Source organism: Onychostruthus taczanowskii, unplaced genomic scaffold (assembly GCF_017590055.1).
Source record: "Onychostruthus taczanowskii isolate IOZ18803 unplaced genomic scaffold, ASM1759005v1 scaffold22, whole genome shotgun sequence".
NCBI lineage: Eukaryota > Metazoa > Chordata > Aves > Passeriformes > Passeridae > Onychostruthus > Onychostruthus taczanowskii.
In genome coordinates this window covers 5,800,978-5,821,998 of record NW_024499462.1, presented here as the reverse complement: position 1 = coordinate 5,821,998, position 21,021 = coordinate 5,800,978, and the positions used below count along the sequence as shown (strand labels likewise).

Genomic DNA, 21,021 nt, shown 5'->3' with positions numbered 1-21,021 from the left:
GTTCTGCTGTACCACTCTTCTTCCCCACCACCTCGTCCCCAGCGCGGGGATAAAAACCTCGCATTTCCATTTCTCTCCTCAAACACGGATCATGTCCCGGGCTCGAGCGTGCGGAAGGAGGAAGGGGCATTCCCTCCACCTCCCGCTTCCCCCGTCGCTGAAGTTGGAGCAGCGGCAGCGGGCGCAGCCCCGCGCCCTTACCTGCGGGGGCGTCCCGCGGTGCCGGGCCGGGCGGGGGCTGCGGGAGGCCACGTAGCGCTGGGCGCTCTCCGGGCAGCGGCTGCGGCCCCGCGGAACAGCCTGCGCCCGGCAACCGGGAGCTGCCCACCCGCCTCGCATCCCTGCGCTTGGAGCATTCGTCCCCTACTCCATTCCTCGGGGTGACATACATTATATATAAAGATATATATATATATATATACGTATAATTCTGGCTCTATGAAGGCGGGCGGCGGCGGCGGGGGGGCCGCTCCGCAGTTCGCGGTCTGCCGGCGCCCCGGCACACACCGAGCGCTGGAGGCTCCGCCGCGCCGCCTGCCAACCCGGGATCTACCTCCGTTATTTTCTAGCCCCGTTTATTTTTGGTGTTTTTTTTTTTTTTTTCCCTCCCCATCACCCGTTTTCCTCAATCTTGGATAATTCTTGGGGTGCTGGGGGATTTTGGGATTTTTTTCTAAGAGGGGGGCGTCTGGGCATCTCCCCCCGCGCCCGCTGCCTTGCTCCACCTGCCCTTGCGCCTTTTTTTTTTTTTTTTTTCTTTTTCCCTGTCTCTCCACCAAACCCGGGCTGATGTGCTGTGCGAGAGGCTGGAAATGGAAGTGTTGATGCTCTGGCTTTTCCCCTGGATATTTCAGTGCGTTTCGGTGCGGGCGGACTCCATCATCCACATTGGTAAGAGAGAGGGAGCGGGGGGGGGGGGGGGGAGGGAGAGGGAAGGGTAGATAAATAAATATATAAAAGAAGCGTAGAAGCGTCTCGTTTAGCCGCGATAATGTCACGGGCAGTGGTGGAACCCAACTCCGCGGAGAGACAGGAGGATAGATGGGAGGAAAGCAGCTGTATTCTGCCCCCGGTTGTAAAGTTAGGACCGAAATGCCGCCTGTGCGCCGGGCAGGGGACCCGCCGGGGCCGCCGCTGCGGTCTCCCATGTGGCTGGGGAGTCTGTGCTTGGACCTGTTTGCGTGGAAAGGCTTTCTTCCCCCCACCCCCCGCCTCCTCGCCACCGAAAACAAACAACCGCCCCCATCACCCGAGCAGGAGAGAGGCATAATCTGAACGTGCTCGCAGGGAAAACTTTCGGGGAGACAATCCCCTGGTTTCCATCCCCTGCCGTAGCAGGTGTCAGCCAAGGCGGAATACAGGGGGCGGAGAGGGAACTTGGCTGGGAAAGGGTTAGGACGGCGAGCTTTGCAGCGGCTCTGTGTGAGTGTGTGCGTGTGTGTGTGTCTATGCGCGCAACTGTTGTGGTTTGAATAAGATCTCATTAAAACCCCTGGGCAGCAAGAAGGCTGGATCAGTGGGAGGAAGAGAGAGATGAATAAGGGGCAAAGGAAAGGCTGATGTGAACTTTTATGGCTTCTGGGAGCAAGGCACGGTGATGTCCGCGGGAAGCCTGGCAAGCAAAAGCGAGGCTCTGCAGTCACCTTTTGGCTGGTGTTGAAAGGTACCAGCAGGATCGAAAACGAGGATGTTTAGGGGCGGAGAGGGGGGAGAGAATCACTTGTAGAGGATGATAGAGGAGGAAACGGGAGTATGTCTGGGAAATGGACAGCCGTGATTCCCACCAGCCTTTTGGGGAGGATGGGAGATCAGAAAAAGGAGGGGGCCGGGGTAGGAGCCATCCTGGCGAGGGGAGGCTCCACGGATACGGGAAGAAAGTCCCGAGGCAGGGAAGGGGAGAAAGGGACCAGCCCTGTAACAAGTTTCCCGGCACGGACGGCTCCGGGGCCAGTGGGAATGAGGCTCCGGTCGTCGCCGCTCGCCTCCGGAGCGCAGCCAAGGCAGACAGCATTGCAGAGCCATTAAGGAGACGGGGTCAGCCCTGACCGCAGCGGGGGACTCCGGCCCAGGGGCAGTCCCCAGGGCAGTGCAGACCCCCACGGCACCGGGTCCAGCCCCGCGGGGAGGAAGGGCCGGGGTAGGAGGGTGGGTGAAGGAGTCTCCGCGGGTCTCTCTCTCGGCCCCGCTTCCCTTTCGCGTGGACCGTGTCACCTCGGCTTCTCCCCGCACGAACTTCAGCCGGAGCGCTGTTTGCTAACTAAGTGCTGGCAGAAAGAGCGGTCCGCTGGGCAGGAGCGGGGAGCTGCTGTGTGCAGGGCTGTGATGCACACCGGCAGTGCACGGAGGCTCAAGCCACAGGCACGCACGGTGTGAATCAGCAGAACTTTTCCAGGCTGGGGAATAATGTTTTTTGCTCGTTTTGTTGCCAGCTCTAAAGATCTACCAGCACCGCGTACAGCAGGGCAGTAAGCCTGGCGTGGGCACACACACGCTCCGCGAAGAGGGATTTTATGTAACACACATCGCCAGATGTTTTCACGTTAACTGCATAAACAGGACAGTGAAATTAAAGCTTCCAGGTTACTGGACACAAATCCCGGCTTCACATTCGTGTGTCCTTCTAAGCCTCAATAAAACCGCGGCCCGAAAGGCAGCATCCCAGGGAGAGGCGAGCAGCGAGCAAAAAGTTGGTGGAGTTTCCAAGCCTGCTCCCTTTCCCGTCACTGGCGAAGCAAGTCCATCACCCCGCCGTGCCTCTGCTTCAGGGCTCCGTAAATGCCGGTGGAGCAGAAGTGACCGGGAGGAGGGCTGCGCTGCCCCGTGCTCCGGACGAGGCCGCCCACGTGTGCGGCGCGGCCCCAAGGGCAGCCGGTGCCCCCGGGGCTGCCCCAGCCGGCGCCGTGCGAGCCGGCTTGAGCGCTGCACTGCCCAGAGGGGAGTGGGGGTCCTGGCCAAGCCCTCCTCACCCTCTGCCACCTTCCTCCCCTCAGGTGCCATTTTCGAAGGCAATGCTGCCAAGGACGACGAGGTGTTCAAGCAGGCGGTGTCGGATCTGAACCTCAATGACGACATCCTCCAGAGCGAGAAAATCACTTACTCCATCAAGCTCATAGAGGCCAACAACCCCTTCCATGCGGTGCAGGAAGGTGAGCGCCTCGGGCGGCACTCCCGGCGGGGGGGAGTTGGGTACGTGGACGGGACGGGGCTGAAGGAGGATCGTCCCGTCCCATCGGCCGGGAGGGGCTGTCGGTGACAGCCCGGACCTGTCCTGGCGTTCGGCTGGAAACTTTTCTTCGGTCGGGGGTTGGCGCTGTTTTACAAGGAAAGGGGAGGGACGGCGCGGTGCGGCGGCGGCGCCGTGCCCAGCCCAGGCGGGTCCGGCCGTGCGCGCAGCGCTGCCCGGGCCGGGGCTGCAGCCGCGCTGCGCAGGGACGGCCGGACAGGGCAGGGCTGGGCAGCGCAGGGCGGAGGGGCTCCACAGCAACCCTGCTCCGCCAGTGCCGAGGGCAGGCCGGGCCACGTCGCACCGCTGCCCCCGTGCCACCAGCAGGGCCACGCGTGGACGCGTTGGGACAGGGCACGGGAAGGGTCCCGCCCGCAGGGAGGGAGGCGGTGATGCGGCACCGAGGGGCCGGGCAGGGCGTCTGACTCTGGCCGGGGCGGCCGCGGAAGGTGCGGGCACAAGCCGCACTTCTCCCCGAGCATCCAGGGAGGCAGGGCCGGGGCGGCAGCGTGAGCGTGAAGCATCCACGGGGGGCCGGGCAGGGGGTGAGGGGGCTGGCTCAAAGCCTTCCCTGAGTTTGCAAGATCTGAAAAGTAGCTCCGTTGGTAAATCATTCCAATTAGATTTTTTTTTTTTTTTTTTTTTTTTTGAGAAAGGGAAACGTTTAAATTAATCAGCTTGCCTTTACAAATAAGACTTTAAAAAGATATTATTTGTGATTTAATGAAGCGAAGGTTAATTATGGCCTAGGTTATTTAAGAAGGTTTTTTTTTTTCAGTAGTAATTATTCTAGAAACAGAAAGCTATTTATATACCCAGACTAGAATATTTAAAAAATGATTCATCACCAGCCTTACCCTTAGTTTTACAGAGCACAGTGAATCTTTCCCGGTATGAAAATTTGCATTTATCCATATGTATTTATGTCTAAGTTGTGTACATGTAAATTATGGCTACAAAATTATACCAAATGTTAATTTTCATGAACTCTGAACAATTTCTTCTGCTCACTCTTTTCCTCAGAGTAGGTGCTAGTTAGTATTATCAGGAGAAACAGCAATATATGTATTTTCAAGGGCCTCATCCCATTGACGGTAAGATTCCTTCAGCTGCTCTGAAAACTTAGCAAGGTGCTATGAAAAAAAATCTTTATGAAAATGGGAAGAAGGAGATTTGAAAACAAAACTGCACCCACATATTCAGACACCAGAGGAAACCAAAAATCTCCAAGTACTGGTGGGTTGATTTATTGGCAAAGAATAAGTGAACAATTGGATCTTCTTCCATTTACAAAACTCAGTGTCCTATATTGGAGCTTATTCATATTCATGGAAGTGACAGTAGTTGGCTGGCTGAACAATAGCTTTCAACAATGTCTCTTCTCAGAAGTAAAACTGTATGAAACCATTTTGGATGCCCAGCGATCTGAGCTGGCAGTCTGGTGGATGGGGTCCTTTTGCTCAGTTTTGTTAAAAGCAGGAAAGCGTGACCTAGTGGTGGATTCTTCTTGGTCTAGTAATACTTTTTAAAAATTGAGTTATTTGCTAACCTTGAAGATTGGGGTTGCATTTATGAAGACTACTATGAAAATAAATTCTTTCTGTTGAATTTCTATGCTGCAACCACAGAAAAGAGCCTGGTCAGATTTTCAGCCATTTTGTTACAGGAGCTTTGTGCTGCCTGAATATATGTAAATGAAGACGTTTTCTGCTGTCCCTTCCAAGATGCTCTTTGACTGCCCATTGCAGTTTGAATTGCTTTTTGATGAACTGATACCATGCTGGAGAATTAAAGGAAATGGTTGATGATTCTTCACTATTCCAAAAAGAACTTGTTCTCTCTCGCTGCTTCATTAAGGCACATCAAGGTGTTTTCTTTTGGGAGAACTGTGGAATGATCCTTTCTGCAAGTACAAGCTTGCCACAATGGGAGGCCTAAGAAAAGAGTGTCTGACTTTGCTCAGTTTCCTGGCTTGCTTTGTTGGTTCAGGTCAGGTCTTTTTTTTTTTAAATTTCAGATTTAAGTTTGTACCTTTGAAACTCATCCATGTGGGAAGAATAATCCATGGGATGTACAAGTTACTGGTCTGTTCTTACTGAGCAGTGTCTCATTGCCCAGTGTTACTTGATGTTCTGATTATTCAAAATCTCATCACTGTTTGTATATCCTGCTCATTTTGGTAAAATACTGCATGTAGTAGTCAGAACAACCTGGAGTAAATCCACTGCCCAAACTGCTCACAGAATCTTGCCGCCACTACATAAAACGCCCTGACATCCACATTATTCTTCTGCAGCATCTTTCCAAGCAGTGGCATGGAAATCAATGTTGCAAGCCTTAGCTTCACAGGGATGGAACTTTTTTTACAAGTGAAAACCAATTTGGAATAGATCATTGTCTATCACCACCAGAATAGTTCACACAAGGAAACCAATCAAATACTGTTTTTATTTGAAGTGTCTTTTGCACAGTCTTGTAAGATGACATTGTAAATTATCCTTAAGTCGTTTTAGAAGAGAACTTTAAAGAGGGACCTTCATTTCCATGATATTGTGCTGGTAGAATTACAGAAAGTCATAATTCCACATAACAATGTCTATTACACAATGATGAAACTTTAATTACTGAGATAGTTCTAGCGTGTCCTGACATTTACTGTGCAGTTGGAGAACATCTGCGTGGGTAGGAAACACAGAAGAGTAGTACCAGCAGGGTTTTCTTAGAGGAGCAATGCATTCACAGAACTAAGGCCAAACAAAAGATACCTTGCTTTTCATACATAGTAGTTTTCAGTGCTGGGATGTGCTGAGAAGTATTGGTAGATTTTGGGGAAAAAAACCCAAAAAACTCTAGGGACTTTGCTATAGTCAGGTAAGGGAACTATAGTGATACTCTCTGGTGACTGAAATCGGTAAATAAAATTCAGAGATAGTTTTTCTTCAAAGACTTGGTGGACGCTCATGTTACCCATTGTGTCAGGTACCAGAAAACTGCAATTAACAAAAAGTATAAATTTTGTTTCCTTCTTTGTCTTTCATTTCAATGTGTATTGCATAAACAAGATCCTGTTTTGCTGATAAGTAATGAGATTGTTTTGGTCCCATTAAACTCACTGTATAACGAAGTGCAGCAAATGGGTGCAAGGAACTCCAGTGGCAAGGGATGAAACAGTAAAGAATGAACAGACCCTGGTGTATGCATAAAATAGTCCTCGTTTGTTTGCCCTTGCAAGCTGTTGTTGCATTTGGTAGAATATTGCTTTTATGTATGTGGCAATTACTTGAGGGAAAAATTGTTTTTTCACTGACTGTTATGGGAGGAAATATACATGGGGAATCATTGTTCTTTTCATGTGATGTCGAGAAATAAGCTCAAACCACAAATGTGAAGTTAAACTAGATTCTTGCTTCCAAAAGAGTTATGTGCTCAGTTTCAGTTAAATGATTGCAGTGTGAGCTTGTTTTTGTGTGGCCTGTATTTAAACTAGCTGTAGTAATCTTTTTGTGATTCAAGGATTCAAATAAGCTCAAAGCTACTTTTTAAGGCTTTCTGTTCAAACTGAGATTTCTGAGCCTGTCATTGGTGCTCAGAAGGGATTGTGTGCATGACATACGGGTGGCAAAAAGGTTTGTGGATGGGCTTGAAAATGTGATGGCATGTTTAAACCAAAAAAACCCAAACAAAACTGACCTGTAAGTTTTTAAAATGTTGCTTTCAAAGCGGGCATAGTTAGCTGTAGGTCAAAACTGGAACATGAGAAAGCTAATATTTGCCGTTTGTAGCATTCTTAGAAGAAGGGATCCAAAGGAGCCTGTTACTCTGAAACTGCAAAACTTTAAACCCCTTTTTCTCAGTGGATGATGCTTACACATCTGTGGAGCTTTCCTGGAGCTGAAACTTGCTGTTCTCTCTGCATAGCAATTCCAAATGAATCGTTTCTAATTTGAGAGGCCTTGTATGTGTGCTTGTTGTTGTTAAAATGCTGTCAGTTCTGGAAACCAGAAAAAATTTGGAAAATAAGAATGTGATTTGAGAGCAAGAACGGTGTTTCATGAATGGGTTTATTGTCAGTCCCATACACACTGCTGTGGTTTCAGAGCAACTCAGAGCTGCTTAGTTTTTGGGTGTCTTTGCTGTATACCATTGAGTGAATGTGATCTGTTATCATAGTCTGTAGTACTTGGTAATGATCTGTACTTGACATAAAATAGAATAGACAGAATAGACTATTGGAAGTGACCTACAACAATATCTGGTCCAGCTGCCTGAATAATTCAAGGCTGGCCAAAAGTTCGAGTGTGTTGTTAAGAGCAATGCCCAAATGCCTCAACCACTGACAGGCTTGTGGCATCAAGCACCTCTCTGGAAAGGCTGTTCCAGTGTCTGACCACCCTTGCAGTAAGGAAATGTTTCCTCGTGTCCAGTCTAAACCTCCCGTGGCACAGCTTTGAACCATTCCCACACATCACGTCACTGGATCTCAGGGAGAATAGATCAGCACATGGCTCTTATCTCTCTTGTCTCAGCACATATATTTAATGTTACAACCACAGTTGCTTTCTACAGTTTTATTTGCTGAGAGGGTGTAAGCTGATGAAATAAGATGAAATACAGATCTGGAGAACCAGACTCAGCAGCTTCATTGCTATTTACATTTGTTTGTGAAATATTGCACGTACAAATTACTAGGGTTTTTTACTATTATCATTATTTATTTTTTTTTATTTAAAAAAAAAACCCACAAACCCAAACCCAAAAATTTATTGATTTAACCACACTGGCTTGGGGAACTGGGTGCAGAGGTAGGACTTATAGGCTGTACCTAGATTTTTCAAGTAAAGCATTAGAAAAAAATCCCACCTGCCAGAATTGCAAAGGATTGGTTTATATCGATGTACTGTCAGTTTTTTTTCCAGTGTTTTCTCTTGAGTCTTTTGCTGTCAAGTAACTTTACCTTTATCTGCTCTTCTTCCATGCTTGAACACAGATTTCACACTGTTTTCATTGGGGTGCAAGGTCTTGTTTGGAAGTTTTGACAGGTGCACTCCTAACTCTCTGGAAAGCAAATACTGTTACATACCTTTTTTCTTCAGTTTAATATCAACTTTCAACAGTTTTTAAAAGCCAGCCAAAAAGTGTAGGTTGGGGTTCCCACCTGTGGTCAGAGAGGCCTTGCTGTGCAATGACATGTTTTTTGTTTCTGCTGGTTCTCTGCATTTAAAAGCTGTTACTCAGTGGGGTGAATGGGTTTACCAGTTTTACCTCCTTGGGCCCTCTGAGGTCAGACCACGACTTGTTAAGGACTGCCACAGTGAAGACATCTGTGACACTGTCGTTTCATCGTGCTTGTTTATGCTCTACAGTATCTCTTGGTGTATTATAAACAAGAGTGTTTTCAGAGCTAATGAAAACAGCGAATTAAAATAGCCATCACCTGATATTCTTGTGCTTTTGTTATTGAAAGCAGGGATGTGCAGTAGGAAGGAAAGGAGTTGATTTTGCATGAGGGAGTCCCTTTGGTGCTGAGGATGAAGGCAGGCTACAGTCCATGGGCCAATATCTATATCCCCTTTTGTTTTGTTGGTTCATCCCTCTTGCTGTTTGTTACTTGGTAGCCAACAGCTGTTCTGTTCTGGCCACAGTTTAACTGTGGGTGCAGAATATTTAGTGCTTCTGGGAGGCAGTCCCACTCCAGCACGCCCCTGTTGCAGTTTGGGTGTTTTCATAGGCTGTACCGGGTTAGTTCCACCCCAGCTTTGCCTTTGCAGAGGTTCCTGTCAGTTCAGGCTGGGGCTGGGCTGCCCGGAGCTTGGTGTGACACAGTGTCACACACCGGTGCTGCAGGCATTTAGGGGAACAAGGATGTGTCACAGCTGAGCATCCCAAGGGAGCAAAAGGCTTTCTGTGGAAAAGAAAGTGTACAAGCAGTGTAGATGGGACCTGATTGGAGCACCTGGTCCTGCCCCAGCTTGGTGGAGTCTGGGGGTAGAGAGGAGGCCACGAGAGGCATCTCAGTCCCTGCTTGCTGTAGCTTGCTGTAGGATGACAGGGTATGCCTTATTATTTTCATGCTTTGCAGTTAAAAGACTTAGTTTGAAAGAGTTATTTTTATTTTTTTTATTTCTTCCATCTGCATAGCAGGTTAAGTATTAAGCATTTCTTCCTTCTTCTAATTGCAGACCTCCTAATACTTTTATTTCCACGTAAGGTGTGGGTGACCCATCTATTCTGAGGGTCTCATATAGAAAATTAGCTGCAGGTTAGGCTACAGCTCCTTTTCAGTATGTAATGGTCTTTCCCACTGATCCTGCTGCTGATCCTGCTCATTTACCAAGGAGCTGCAGTTGGGTTTCTTATTCTGGGATTTCATTATGGAAAACATGCTACTCATTAACTGGTATCTTAGAAATTATCCCAAAAGATCAGAAATAAGCAGTGTTCATAAAAATGTTAGGGAACGTGTTTCAGGGTTAAAGATTTTCTTTGTGTTTCACTTATTTATTATTTTTTAGAGAAAATAATTTTCTGAGCACTTTGTTTGTCTGTGGCAGCTGTTCTCAGTCATTAATGTGGAGGAGGATCTGTAAAAGTGAAGTGAGTACACAAAACCTCCTCAGCCTGATCTAGTTAAAATAATGGCTCAAGAACAGGATCCTGAACTGTGAAATACAATCTGGATTTATGCATATATATGCTTGCCCATATATTCCATACAAATAATTTAATTGCTAGACTTACTGTAATGTGTCCAGCAGGGAATATGCCTTGAGCCTTTCTGTGTTCAGAATCTTCTAGCTACAGATGATTAGGGGATTGACTATTTAAGTATTACTTTTGAAATTACATTTTTATACTTGCTGAATGAGATGAATTTAATATTTTGATGTAATTTATCATGCTGAGGTTGAGCCGTTCAGTGAAAGTAGTTAAAGCTGCACATTCTTTGAATAGAGGGGATGTCATCTTTATTAAAACTGTTTGTGGCTTACCACAGTTGTTTACTGGAAGGAAAATAAAACAAAGCCTCAAAGCCAAGTTATACAGCTATAATAGTGCCTAACTGTAAGACTACAGCACACCAAGACTGTAGCTGAAACAGTTACTTCAGATTTCACTTTTTGTCATTTCAGAGCAGCTCAAGTCTTTTTTTAGGCAAAAATCAAAATGTTTCTCATACTTTTATTCATAATAAATTTCCTCTGAGGGGAATTCCTGCTGTGTCTTTATTTGTCTCTGTCATCTTTTGCTTAGAGGTGTTTTTTCAACTTGCCCTTCAGAAAAAATATTACTTGGATTGTTGGAATCATGTGTGAGTCTTGTAATTGTAGGAAACTTAACTGTTTTTTTTTAATATGTAAAATTTTGCAAATGTGTGTGTTTTTCTGAAAGCGACCTGCTAGAACAAAATTGATCCACAGAGATCTTTTTTTTAGTTGGCAAGAGATTTTTCCATAATTTTCAGTTATTTGAGTTGATGATTTTGAAAAATGGTTTACATTTAAAATGTTCAATTTCACATTTTAACACTTTTATTTTGATGTCATAGTACTCACACTGATTTTTCTTACACATGGAAATGCTGTAGGTCCTTTCCATTTGGAAACCTGTTGAAAGTGGTCAGGTTTCAGAGTGAGGAATGACATGTTTTATGCACAGGGCATGTACAAGTCCTGCAGACTTCCTTACACAGAACTGTGTTGGCTCTGAGGTCGAAATCCTTGGTGTCGTCCTGAGAATCCTTTCTATTTCACTCTTCACTGAGGAAAGGGAGCAGCTGATGCTGATCCTTAGTGCAGCTCTTTTCATATTAGGAATCTTGTGAAGGAAATGGAAGTGAGATTGTTAAGTATTATAGAACATTTTAAGATACTCATTTTATATCATATGTGGATATGTAAGAATTTCAAAGGCAGATAATAATGATATGCTAATATACCAGGTCTTCTTACGTTTACATAACTTTCTGGCAATAAATATCTGAAATGAGAACTATGTTGAAAGGCTTTCTTTTATGTTTTTCCTAATAGCTTGCATTTAATTATAATTTGGAGTCTTGATTGCTGTGTTTGAAAAAGGCTTCAGGTTTGTGGGTTTGGAGTGCTTTTTATGGCCTGAAAGGTTTGCCTTATCAGGAAGAGGCTGTAGCACAGCTTTTGTGAAGTTTCTTCATTCTGACCCTGTGGTGCCTGTCCATTTTCTCTCTTCTCCCTATTACATATTCATGTATGCAGTAAGAATACTGGAAAGAACTAACAGCCAGTCCTTAAAGGTAGAAAGAACCAAGAGGCATTAATTTCAAGTGTTGTTTGGCTGCATTAAAACACACAGCAGGGTTTCTGCTGCTTGACCTTACTGAGAACTATTCCCTTAGCAACCTTTCATAGAGGGAGTAAAAGGACAGTAAGAAAACAATTTCTCCCCCATATAGTCAACCGAATAATATCTAAGAAATTAATTTCTCCTATATAAACACATGAATCTCAAGCCAAAAACTCCCAGTGGGGCCAGGGACTCATTAAGTATCCTATTCCTCAGTCTAGTCATTTTATCCTCTGCTTTTTAATTTACTTATCTGAGTCTTGGAGATTTTGACTAGTAACATTGCTGATGAAATGCTTTTAATGTCCTCAAAATCTCATTGACAATCTGGTTTGTTCTTATTTAGAAATTGAATAAAAGGATTTTCCATAGAACTGAATGATTGTAAAGTGAATGGGAATTGTCTTTGTCAGTGTGTAAATGACCTTATTTATGCCGTTACATGATATTTAGGAAACACCAATTATTTGCTGCTTGATAATACTTTCAGTAGAGAAACTGTGTAATGATCTAGAGCATTTCCATAGCCCTTTGTCTTCTTAACCTCTCTGTTACTAAATAAGGGTAAAACTTGGGATGTTGGAAGGAGAAGTTTGCTTACAGGAGACAGTCTCTCAGTGTCTGTGCATTTGCAAATCCTTTATTTTAAAACAAGTTGTTTAAATTTAATTTTACATTGATTTAAAAAATGCTTCATAACTCCCAAGTAAACTCTGGTGTAAATTGAGCATTGTCTTGTGTGAAATATTAGCTGCATTCTATTTGAAGTGACTGATGATTTGCCCATTTTCTATACTACTTGAAAATATTTTTGGAATTAGTAAAGTTATCTGAGAAGTTTAGAGAAAAGGAACATAGGATGTGATGTCTGCAAGGGTCAAACCAGAGAGGGCTAGGATGTTGAAGTGCACAAAAAATAAAAGGGAGCAACCCAATTATCTGCTTTAAGTGTTTTTTGCTTTTTTTTTTTTTTTTTTTAGTGAAACTTTTTTTTTTTCCCTTTCCTTTCAGCTTGCTTTTGTCCTGAAGTTCATCAGTTACTGTGGAAGTAACAGTGTTTTTGATATGGGTAGGGCTTAGTGACCCAAACAGAAAGAGAAAAAGCTTGTTCCTCCTCTGGTCTGAGCAAGGTGTTTGCATGGTATGGGTATGGTTTTTAAAGAGGCTGGAGAAGGGCAGGGGTGCCACATCTTAGACAGTAATCATTTTGCAAATAATCAACCTGTGCAAGGCATTTCACTTTCCAAGAGGAGAAAAGGGATTTTTGCTCACAGGACGAGATGGGGAAAGATACAGTGGATCCGAAGTTGAGGTTGACAAACCTCAGCTTGTAGAAAGCCCCTTGCCCAGGACAGCTTGACAGGAGCACTCCCATATCTGGGTTAAAGCATTGTGTTGTCCACATGAAAAGCAATCTCATGTTTCAGCACTACCTAACTTTTTTTTTTTTTTTTTTCCCCCGTTTAAAAACTGTCTTTCTAAAGGCTTAATGCTTTGTTTTGTGTTGAGGGCAGTTTACATTTTTGTGACCATGGTGTGTCCTCTTTGCTTTTACACTGCTGTTTTGAAATATAGTGTAACATCAGATGAAACTGAGAGTCATCTGGGCAATGTAGTTAGTGATACCTGATTATTTTACAATCAAATCTGCAAGCCTAGGTCTCACAAGTGTCTTTGAGTAGACTTACTACTGTTGTTACTGTCTTTGAGTAGACATTTTTTCAGTAACCCAGAATTTTTCTCAGGATGTGTTTCTCTCTGTTGTCCATTTGGTTTGTTCTTAGTGTTTTATTGCCAAGTCAGGGACTGTAGAGTTGCAGCTGGTATCTTTCTGTCTGGGGTTCTTAACTAAAACTCCAGTTTCTCAAAAGCATCTAGCTGAGGAGAATTTCCTGTCTGTGGCTGCACTTTCCAGGGCCACTTCATCACTTCTAGCCTTGCCCCATTTTGTATGAACAACAGGTCCATCATTTTACCTCTTGGTGAGGTCTGTAAATGTAAATTTTCTCTTCAAATTCTGATGTCTTTTTTACTTGTCTTCTCTTGTTTGGCAACATGGTGTTCCCCCATATTTCCCTCTTCCCTGCCATTGCTCAATGCAATAGATTTTATGAACACGCTTTTCATGATTTACTGGATTATTTTATTTCCACTGCATTTTAATCATCGTGATGACATCTGTTGGCAGCAGTACACAGATGCTTTGTCAGGGTATATTCTAAGGTTTGTAAGTGCTTACTATGTCTACATGACAAAACCAAGGTTTTGTCTTTTTCATTTACATTACAAGAAGTGGGATTGCATTATGGAAATGAAAAGTGTCTCTGGAAGACTTAGTGCCTTTCAGTGACTAACAGGTGAAACCTCAAAGTTTCATGTAGCTTCCTCTGGGTTACCTGCTGCAGTGAGCCTTGCATTACAGAATTAAGCCTCTCATCCTGCTTTCACTGATATGAAGGGTAATCTTCCTCTCTTTTAAAATATTTTTATTTTAGATTTTAACCTTTAAAGCTGTCCATCACTGCTATTGTAAGAAAATGGAGAACACACAGGGACAAGAAGACAGAGCTGTGACTTCAAGGCATCTCTATAGCTCTGAAGAATGGCAAAATATTAGGAATGTAATAAGAAATTACAGCAGTGGTCAGTTGTATTTGCTATAGGGCATTCTGGCAACGCTAGTACCTAAATGTAACCAGGCTAAAATGGTAGTTTGGTCAAAAAGCACTTCCTAAAACTTTTGTGAACTTGAGGCAGATTATTCATTGTCATAACTTCAAGGTATTTGTGTTTTTTTCTTGTGTTAATAATGTTCAAAGAGGTGTTGCACTTTGTGAAGCTCAACATGAAGAAAAGTACTTGGTGGTATGCAAGAAGTAGCTTGTTGATCAAAGATGGGACTTAATGTCCTGCATTCATGGTGACACTGGGGCTCTAAACCAGATTTTGGTAATGCTGATAACTGGTTTTTGTTGTTGCTGTCCTGCAGGGAGGCTGTTTGTAATCTGAAGTCTTGTCTCTTGCCTTGAGAAGTTGTGGGTGGTTGTGTTGAGTCAGTAGAAGTGGCACATCTAAAGGATGCTGTAAGAGGAAGGCTTGGAGCAGGATGTGTGTCATGTTTTGGTTCTGAAATGTATTTTCTCAGAAGAATAAATGAATAAGCTGTGATATGGGGTAATTAATAGGGAAGAAAATTCTCTTAGAACTCTTGTGTTTGTAAGAGAAAATGTGTTTTAAAATGATGCATTCTTTTGGGCTTGCAGGGGAGAAGAGCTTATAGTCTGTAACTTGTGACAGACTTACAGTGTAGGAAGTTATGTTTTATATATATATATATATTTTTTTTTTTTTCTTCCAGAAATAGCATTGCTAAATTGCCCAGGGGTGTAGTTTACCTCAGTGTAAAACCTGTGCATGGAGTGTAAGTTAACTGTGAAATTCATACACAGTGAAATGCAGCAGAAGAGCCCAGAAAACTACTGAACAAGGCCCTGGAGAAAAATATGTATCTTACATACACACAACACTTTGCCTGGCAAAATTCAACTTAAACTCAGTCAGGAGAAGATCAAGGGACAGGCAGAAAAAGGTGTTAACCTGAATTGCTCAGTTCACTTTCTGGGACAATTAGGGGAACTAATAAGGTAAAATTGCTATGTCTGAGGCTGAAGAAGAAATAGAAGGAGATTCTCTGAATGCAGAACAGCACAGCAACAGTTGGAAAGGCTCTGCTGGCTCCAGTGCCCCTGAGAAGTCCCTTAAGGCAAATTGAAGGCTTTGATCTGTTTGTCATTTAAATCTGTACCCATCTACTTTGTTGGTGAGGCGAACCAGACTTAGAAAATACAAATAAATATAGAGATTTAGAAAGTTCTGTCATATCTCCATCTCTTCAGGGCTACTTTGAATGTATAATTTGAAAATATCTTGTCAGATTATCACATTAACTGGGAAATAGTCATATATCCTAGGGCCTTTGGAAAATGCACTTTGAAGCTGAGAAATTGAAGAGGTATTTTCAATTTTAGCATGTTATTACAATGTTATTAAGTAGCTTGAGAACTGAAGAAAAACTTATGATAGTGTTGGTAAGATGGAAGCTATCTGAGGAAGCTGGGCTACAGCTCAGATAGACATGCATGAGGGGAAATGAAATTGCTCCTCAAAAAAGGTCAATATATATGTAAACTTCGAAATGAAAATAAAATTTTTCTGGTGATATTACATATATGAAAAAAAAAAAAGAGATTATTTTTTTAGCTTTTGGTCAGAAAGTTTTCTACCAGGTATTGCAAAATCATTTTCCTTATGAAAACATACAGAGTGACAAATGAAGGTGTAGTTTGATCTTGGTCTCATAAATTCCAATTTTACAAAGTTCTGTGAGTTTCTTCATGAGAGTTTGTTAACATGAAGTGTGCCTGTGAGCTTTCTGAAAGATTTCTAATTACCTTTGTATCCATTTTTGTAAATAATGGTTAATGTGGGAAAAGTGTTGCCATCAATGTAGTAGAGTGTTCACACTGCTTTAGAAAATTGTGCCTACAATGCAGTCATCTGAAATAATACTGAGATTGAAGTTAATGGTGGGAAATATTTGCTGACAGGGCTGGCCTCAAGGCATTCTTTTTCCTTCCTAAATGCTGATAAAATTTATTGAAATGTTCTGAAGTGTATTGATGGTTGTCTCAAGATGGCTTAAAAAAGTATTATGCCATTCTCCTCATAATTATAGTCTCTTTTTGATGAGATTTTAGAGGAAACTAATTTAATGTCCTTTTCTATAGAGAAGTATTTATATAGAAAGTAAACTTGTTGAAACTATTAGTTATCTTGATACAGGGAAAGGTCAACTGATTTTCTGGATGCTGATCCTGGATTAAGTTTTAAGTTGTGTAATTTTAACTCTAACTCTGGTTGCTGGTATATGAAAATATGTGAGGAGAGGTGGGAGTCCCAATATATTTTCCAAGCTCTGATCTGTACAACACAGTTAGGAAGACACAACTTTGTGACCTCTGTGTGTGTCCTTGGGCTTGCAGTTCCTCTTCCCAGTGCTCATAAAGTGTTATCAGATACTTCATGCCTGCTCCTGACACAAGAGGGGCCCAAAAAGGGATCTTCCTCCTGAAAGATAACTTAAGGTGCTTGGTAGTCTTTAGCTTCATTCCTTATTTTCTTTCTCTTCCTTCTCACCGCTGGCATCCTTTGATCACTGAAGTACCAGAGGGAGTGATGAGATATTTGGTAAATTAGCCTGGTGCACCTCTTGCTTAATTCTGCAGCACTTGTTTAAATCACAAGTGGGTTAAACAAGATACGGACTTGTGAAGAAATTTTTCTCCTTAGTGAGATAAGTGGGAAACAGCTGCTTACTTTATTTTCACACTCTGTGCTCTGTTGGATGGGATCAATTTCTCAGAGTTTTCTGAACTGTTTGGCATAGAACAGTTGATATTGTTAGGGGTCAGTACAGCAGCCCAAATTTCATCTGCTCTGCTCTTGTGTTGTGGTTCTGGCCTTTGGCCTCTTATTGTAGACTTTGGCCTGGCTGTAGGTCAATTGTTTTCAAGCTTTTTCCATTTCTGTACCTCTGGAAAATTTTCTGAGTGCGTTGATCATTTAAGTCTACTTAAACTTGGTGATTGCACCAGTGTTGGTTGTTTTTGTTTTTTTTTTTAATTGCCTAGATTGGTCTGTGACCCACAGGTTGAAAGCAGTTGTAGAAGATTTAGGAAATAGTCCTTGGTGTTCACAGGACCCATGTGTTACTGACTTGTTTATTATATTTTCCCAGGATTCCAGAGAATTGCAATCAGTGATCCCAATGGTCTTTCCAGCTTTGTTCCCCTGGCATGGAACATAAATAAAGAATTGTAGAAGGATTTAGGTTGGAAAAGACCTTTGAGATTATTGAGTCCAACCATAAACTGACAGTCTGCTCAATGCCACTAACTTCATGCTTATGTTGATTTTCCTTAAAAGAAATAATAATCTGTTAAATACTTTTTAAAAAAATTTTATTTATTTATTTATTTTATTTTGGTGGTACTGAGGATTTTTTTTATCATTAGCTGACTACAAAGACTAGAAAAATTGACTGGTGTTCTTGAATGATAAGCCTTTATCTAGGAGCTGACAAGCAGTGGAACAATCCCCTTGAGTTTGCCAGTCTTGTTTTCTGTAGGGAAATACAATGTGAAGGAGGAGAACCTGTCTTTGGAGGTATAAGCCTGAGAAATATAAAATGAAGATAGGACTTCAGGATGTCTGACAACCATAAGCTCAGATATTGGCCTGTTTGCCAAGCATGACTGTTCCACTGTCATAATGCAGAGTAGGATTCTTTAATAGCTGCACTTCAGTGCTTGTAAACTAGTGAGTGATTATTTCATCTTGTGTTTATATCATTCATCAAAGCAGTCTGGGCTGACAAGGCCTGGAAAACTCTCAAAGATTTGCTGCTGTTAATGCAGTGTGCTACAATGGGACCTTTCTTGTACAACAGTGTTGCTGAGTACTTCTAATACCACAGTCTCTATTGTCACTGACTGACTAAATCATAGGAGCTGCATGTTCCTCCCCATCCTCCTCATCGCAGCAAATTCCCTCTGTATCTTTCATGTGAACATTTGAAGTTGATTATATTTGTTGCCATTGATAACAAACAGTAGTTTGCTGCTTTTGTAAAAACTCAGGCCATTTGTTTAAAATAGAAAATAGAATTAGCTGTGTGAATATTTTGATGAACTTAACTGTTTTCACAAGTATAAATAAATCATTGCATTTGCTAGTGTTTTACTGCTCTAATTTACTGAATTTATTAGATGTTTCTTCAGCTTTCTTCAGTTCATAGAATTTTAGTCTGAGAACCACAACTTGCTTTCTTTTTGTTTACAGAGATTTGAAAGCATAACTTTATAACCTTCAATAGCCATATGAACTTTTGCCTTGCCTGATTCTCAGCCATATTAAAGCTTAGGCTTTAGACCACACATAACCTCATGGCAACTCTTTGTTTCTAATCAGTGCCAACCACTGTTACTTTTTACAAGCAAGCTCAGAATTTGTGTACAAAAGGGCTTTCCAGGCCCATGTGTGTTTAGACCTGATCTGTGATCCAGGCAGTGTGAGTACAGTGAGCATGAGCCATGTCCAGTCCTGGGGTTAATTCTACCCTGTCTGTAGCAGAGCTTGACTCAGTCATGGGAATCTCCTTTGTGATGCATTTCTTTCCAGGTTAGCTTGGCTCTTCAGCCTCAGTGAGTGTGTGTCTTACACAAGAAAACAACTAACTGGTTTGTTGCTTATGCTTATTGCAGTCACTCAAAGCCTTTTGCAGGTATTTCTGAAAAGTTGCACCCCTTTAACTCAGACACAAGTGATCATCTCACAGGTGACAGTGTGCCCAGCTGTGCTGGCTGAAGACAACCAGGCCTCTGTCACTGGACTAACTGCTTCCAGCTGAGTCAGGAGCCTCAGCAGGCTTGACTGACCTGTAAAGACTTGAAGTGGTTCATTCTAAGAGAAAGAACTGCAGTCTGATATGTGCTATTCAATATAGGCACAAAATAAAGACTACAGTGGGGGAAGTTATTTGTTGAAAATTGCTCAGTCAGCTCTACAAGAAAGAGGCAATAAATCCGCTTGACTGTCTTCATTAATCCTCAAAACATCTGTTGCAACACTTTTTATGGTAACTGAAGTAGGTATTATGTCTGATTGTAAAAGTTATAGATAACATAGCTTTTAAAATTTATTGCCTGTTTTACTAGTCATTGACAAATAATTTCTAAAAAGAGGCTTTACAGGGTCTGATCTGTGGAGTTCAGAGATTTGGGGTTGAGAGTATCTAAGTCTTTCAAGGAGAGTCTGAAGATTTGCTATCAAATGATCTTCCAAGCTTGTAGCCAACTATTGCTAAGAAATAAGGAAGAGCTAGCCAAGTATGGACAATGGGAGAAGGAAAACAGAAGATCCCTACAGGGGTCTCCCAGGCCCTAATGTCAGCCATACAGGTGAAACTTGATATCCCATCTTAACAATATCTTTAGACTGTAACAAGAGAAAGGCTCTACTTACCCCACATCACCACACTGCATTTAATAATTTACTGTAGCTTCAGGAAGTGAATCTGGAAACAAATATGTCAGGAGAGAGGTCAGAGCTGGAGCTGTTACTGCAAGTCCTACAGAAGAGTGCTGAGTCTACTTTTTTTAATACACAAAAAATGTTACATGTAGCACAGAACATACTCCATAGTGGATTAGTGATCCATCATTAGTTTTTGAGCACTTTCAGTGGAAAAATGTAACAAAAGTTCTTTGAAAAGGCAGGTAAGCAACTTTTCTCCTTTATCATACTTCTGAGCAAAATGTAAAACAGAAAATGCAAACAAAATTAACCCCTCTGTTTATAAATTCATTCAATGAGGTTTGTGAAAGAGGAGCTGGAAAACTCCCTTATTTCATCTTTGGTATTTTGAAAGCTGAATAGAGTGCAGCTTTTCTGTTACGGACTTATAAAAAATTATTCCTGCCTCAGAATGTATGCTTTTTGGTGACAGTGATGTTTTCTGTTACCTCTGCTTGTTCTCCTAAGCAAAATCCAAGGAAGCCCTTGCTGTCAGTACTGATTCTTCTTGTGGTAAGGAATATTTTTGGTCTGAAAACTAGGTAGCTAATCAGTCTTGGTCAGTGTCAGTAGACATACAGAACCACTGCCTTCTCTAATTTCTTTTGTTTCACATCATGAGAATATTTTGGAGAAACCCCTAAATTTCCAGGGAACTGTTAATTCTTTTAGTGTTCTTGGATATCTGACAACAAAGCCTTATTGTCATTTAGAAGACTTTGAGGTAAAGGGAATGACTTCAGCCTGAGAGCTGTGGTGGGCATTGCCGTCCCTGTCATTGATGGTTGCTAGTGCCAGGGCTCACTCAGACACACCTAGAGCTGTCCCAGTGCTCACTGAGGCACACCTAGGGCTATCCTAGTGCTCATTGAGGCACACCTAGGGCTATCCTAGTGCTCATTGAAGCACACCTAGAGCTGTCCCAGTGCTCACTGAGGCACACCTAGAGCTGTCCCAGTGCTCACTGAGGCACACCTAGAGCTGTCCCAGGCCTGCTGATCTGGCTTCTGTGCAGGCACCCTGGCAGGGAGAAGGGAAGGGAGGCAGCAGAGGGGTGGTGTGGCTGGATCTGCCGCCCTCGCAGCTGGCAGGGGCTGCTGAGCCTTGCACACAGACAACCATGGGCAATATGCCCTCTGACTCTGGGCCAGTCGCAGAAGAAACCTCACAAACTGTTCTTGGGACTCCTTGGTCTAATGAGGGAGCAGGATGTGTTGGATTGCTCATGACTGATCATCTGGTCTCTCTGTCAAAACTTGTTACTGAAGTCTGTGTATGTGGGAAAATTCCCTTTTAACTTCAGTGAGAAAGCTGCAAACTGAGGCAAGTGAGTCCCAAAATCTGGA

At 42.8% G+C, this 21,021-nt stretch overlaps 1 protein-coding gene across 1 annotated transcript in view; it reads left to right on the top strand.

Moving 5' to 3' along the window:
* The first annotated feature begins 793 nt into the window (after window positions 1-793).
* GRID1 (glutamate ionotropic receptor delta type subunit 1) overlaps window positions 794-21,021 on the top strand; it is a 481,999-nt gene continuing 461,771 nt past the window's right edge. The window contains exons 1-2 of the mRNA XM_041404961.1: window positions 794-891; window positions 2,991-3,146. Of these exons, the coding sequence (XP_041260895.1) occupies window positions 813-891; window positions 2,991-3,146 (235 nt within the window). The 5' untranslated portion in view covers window positions 794-812. The remainder of the gene's footprint in view (window positions 892-2,990; window positions 3,147-21,021) is intronic.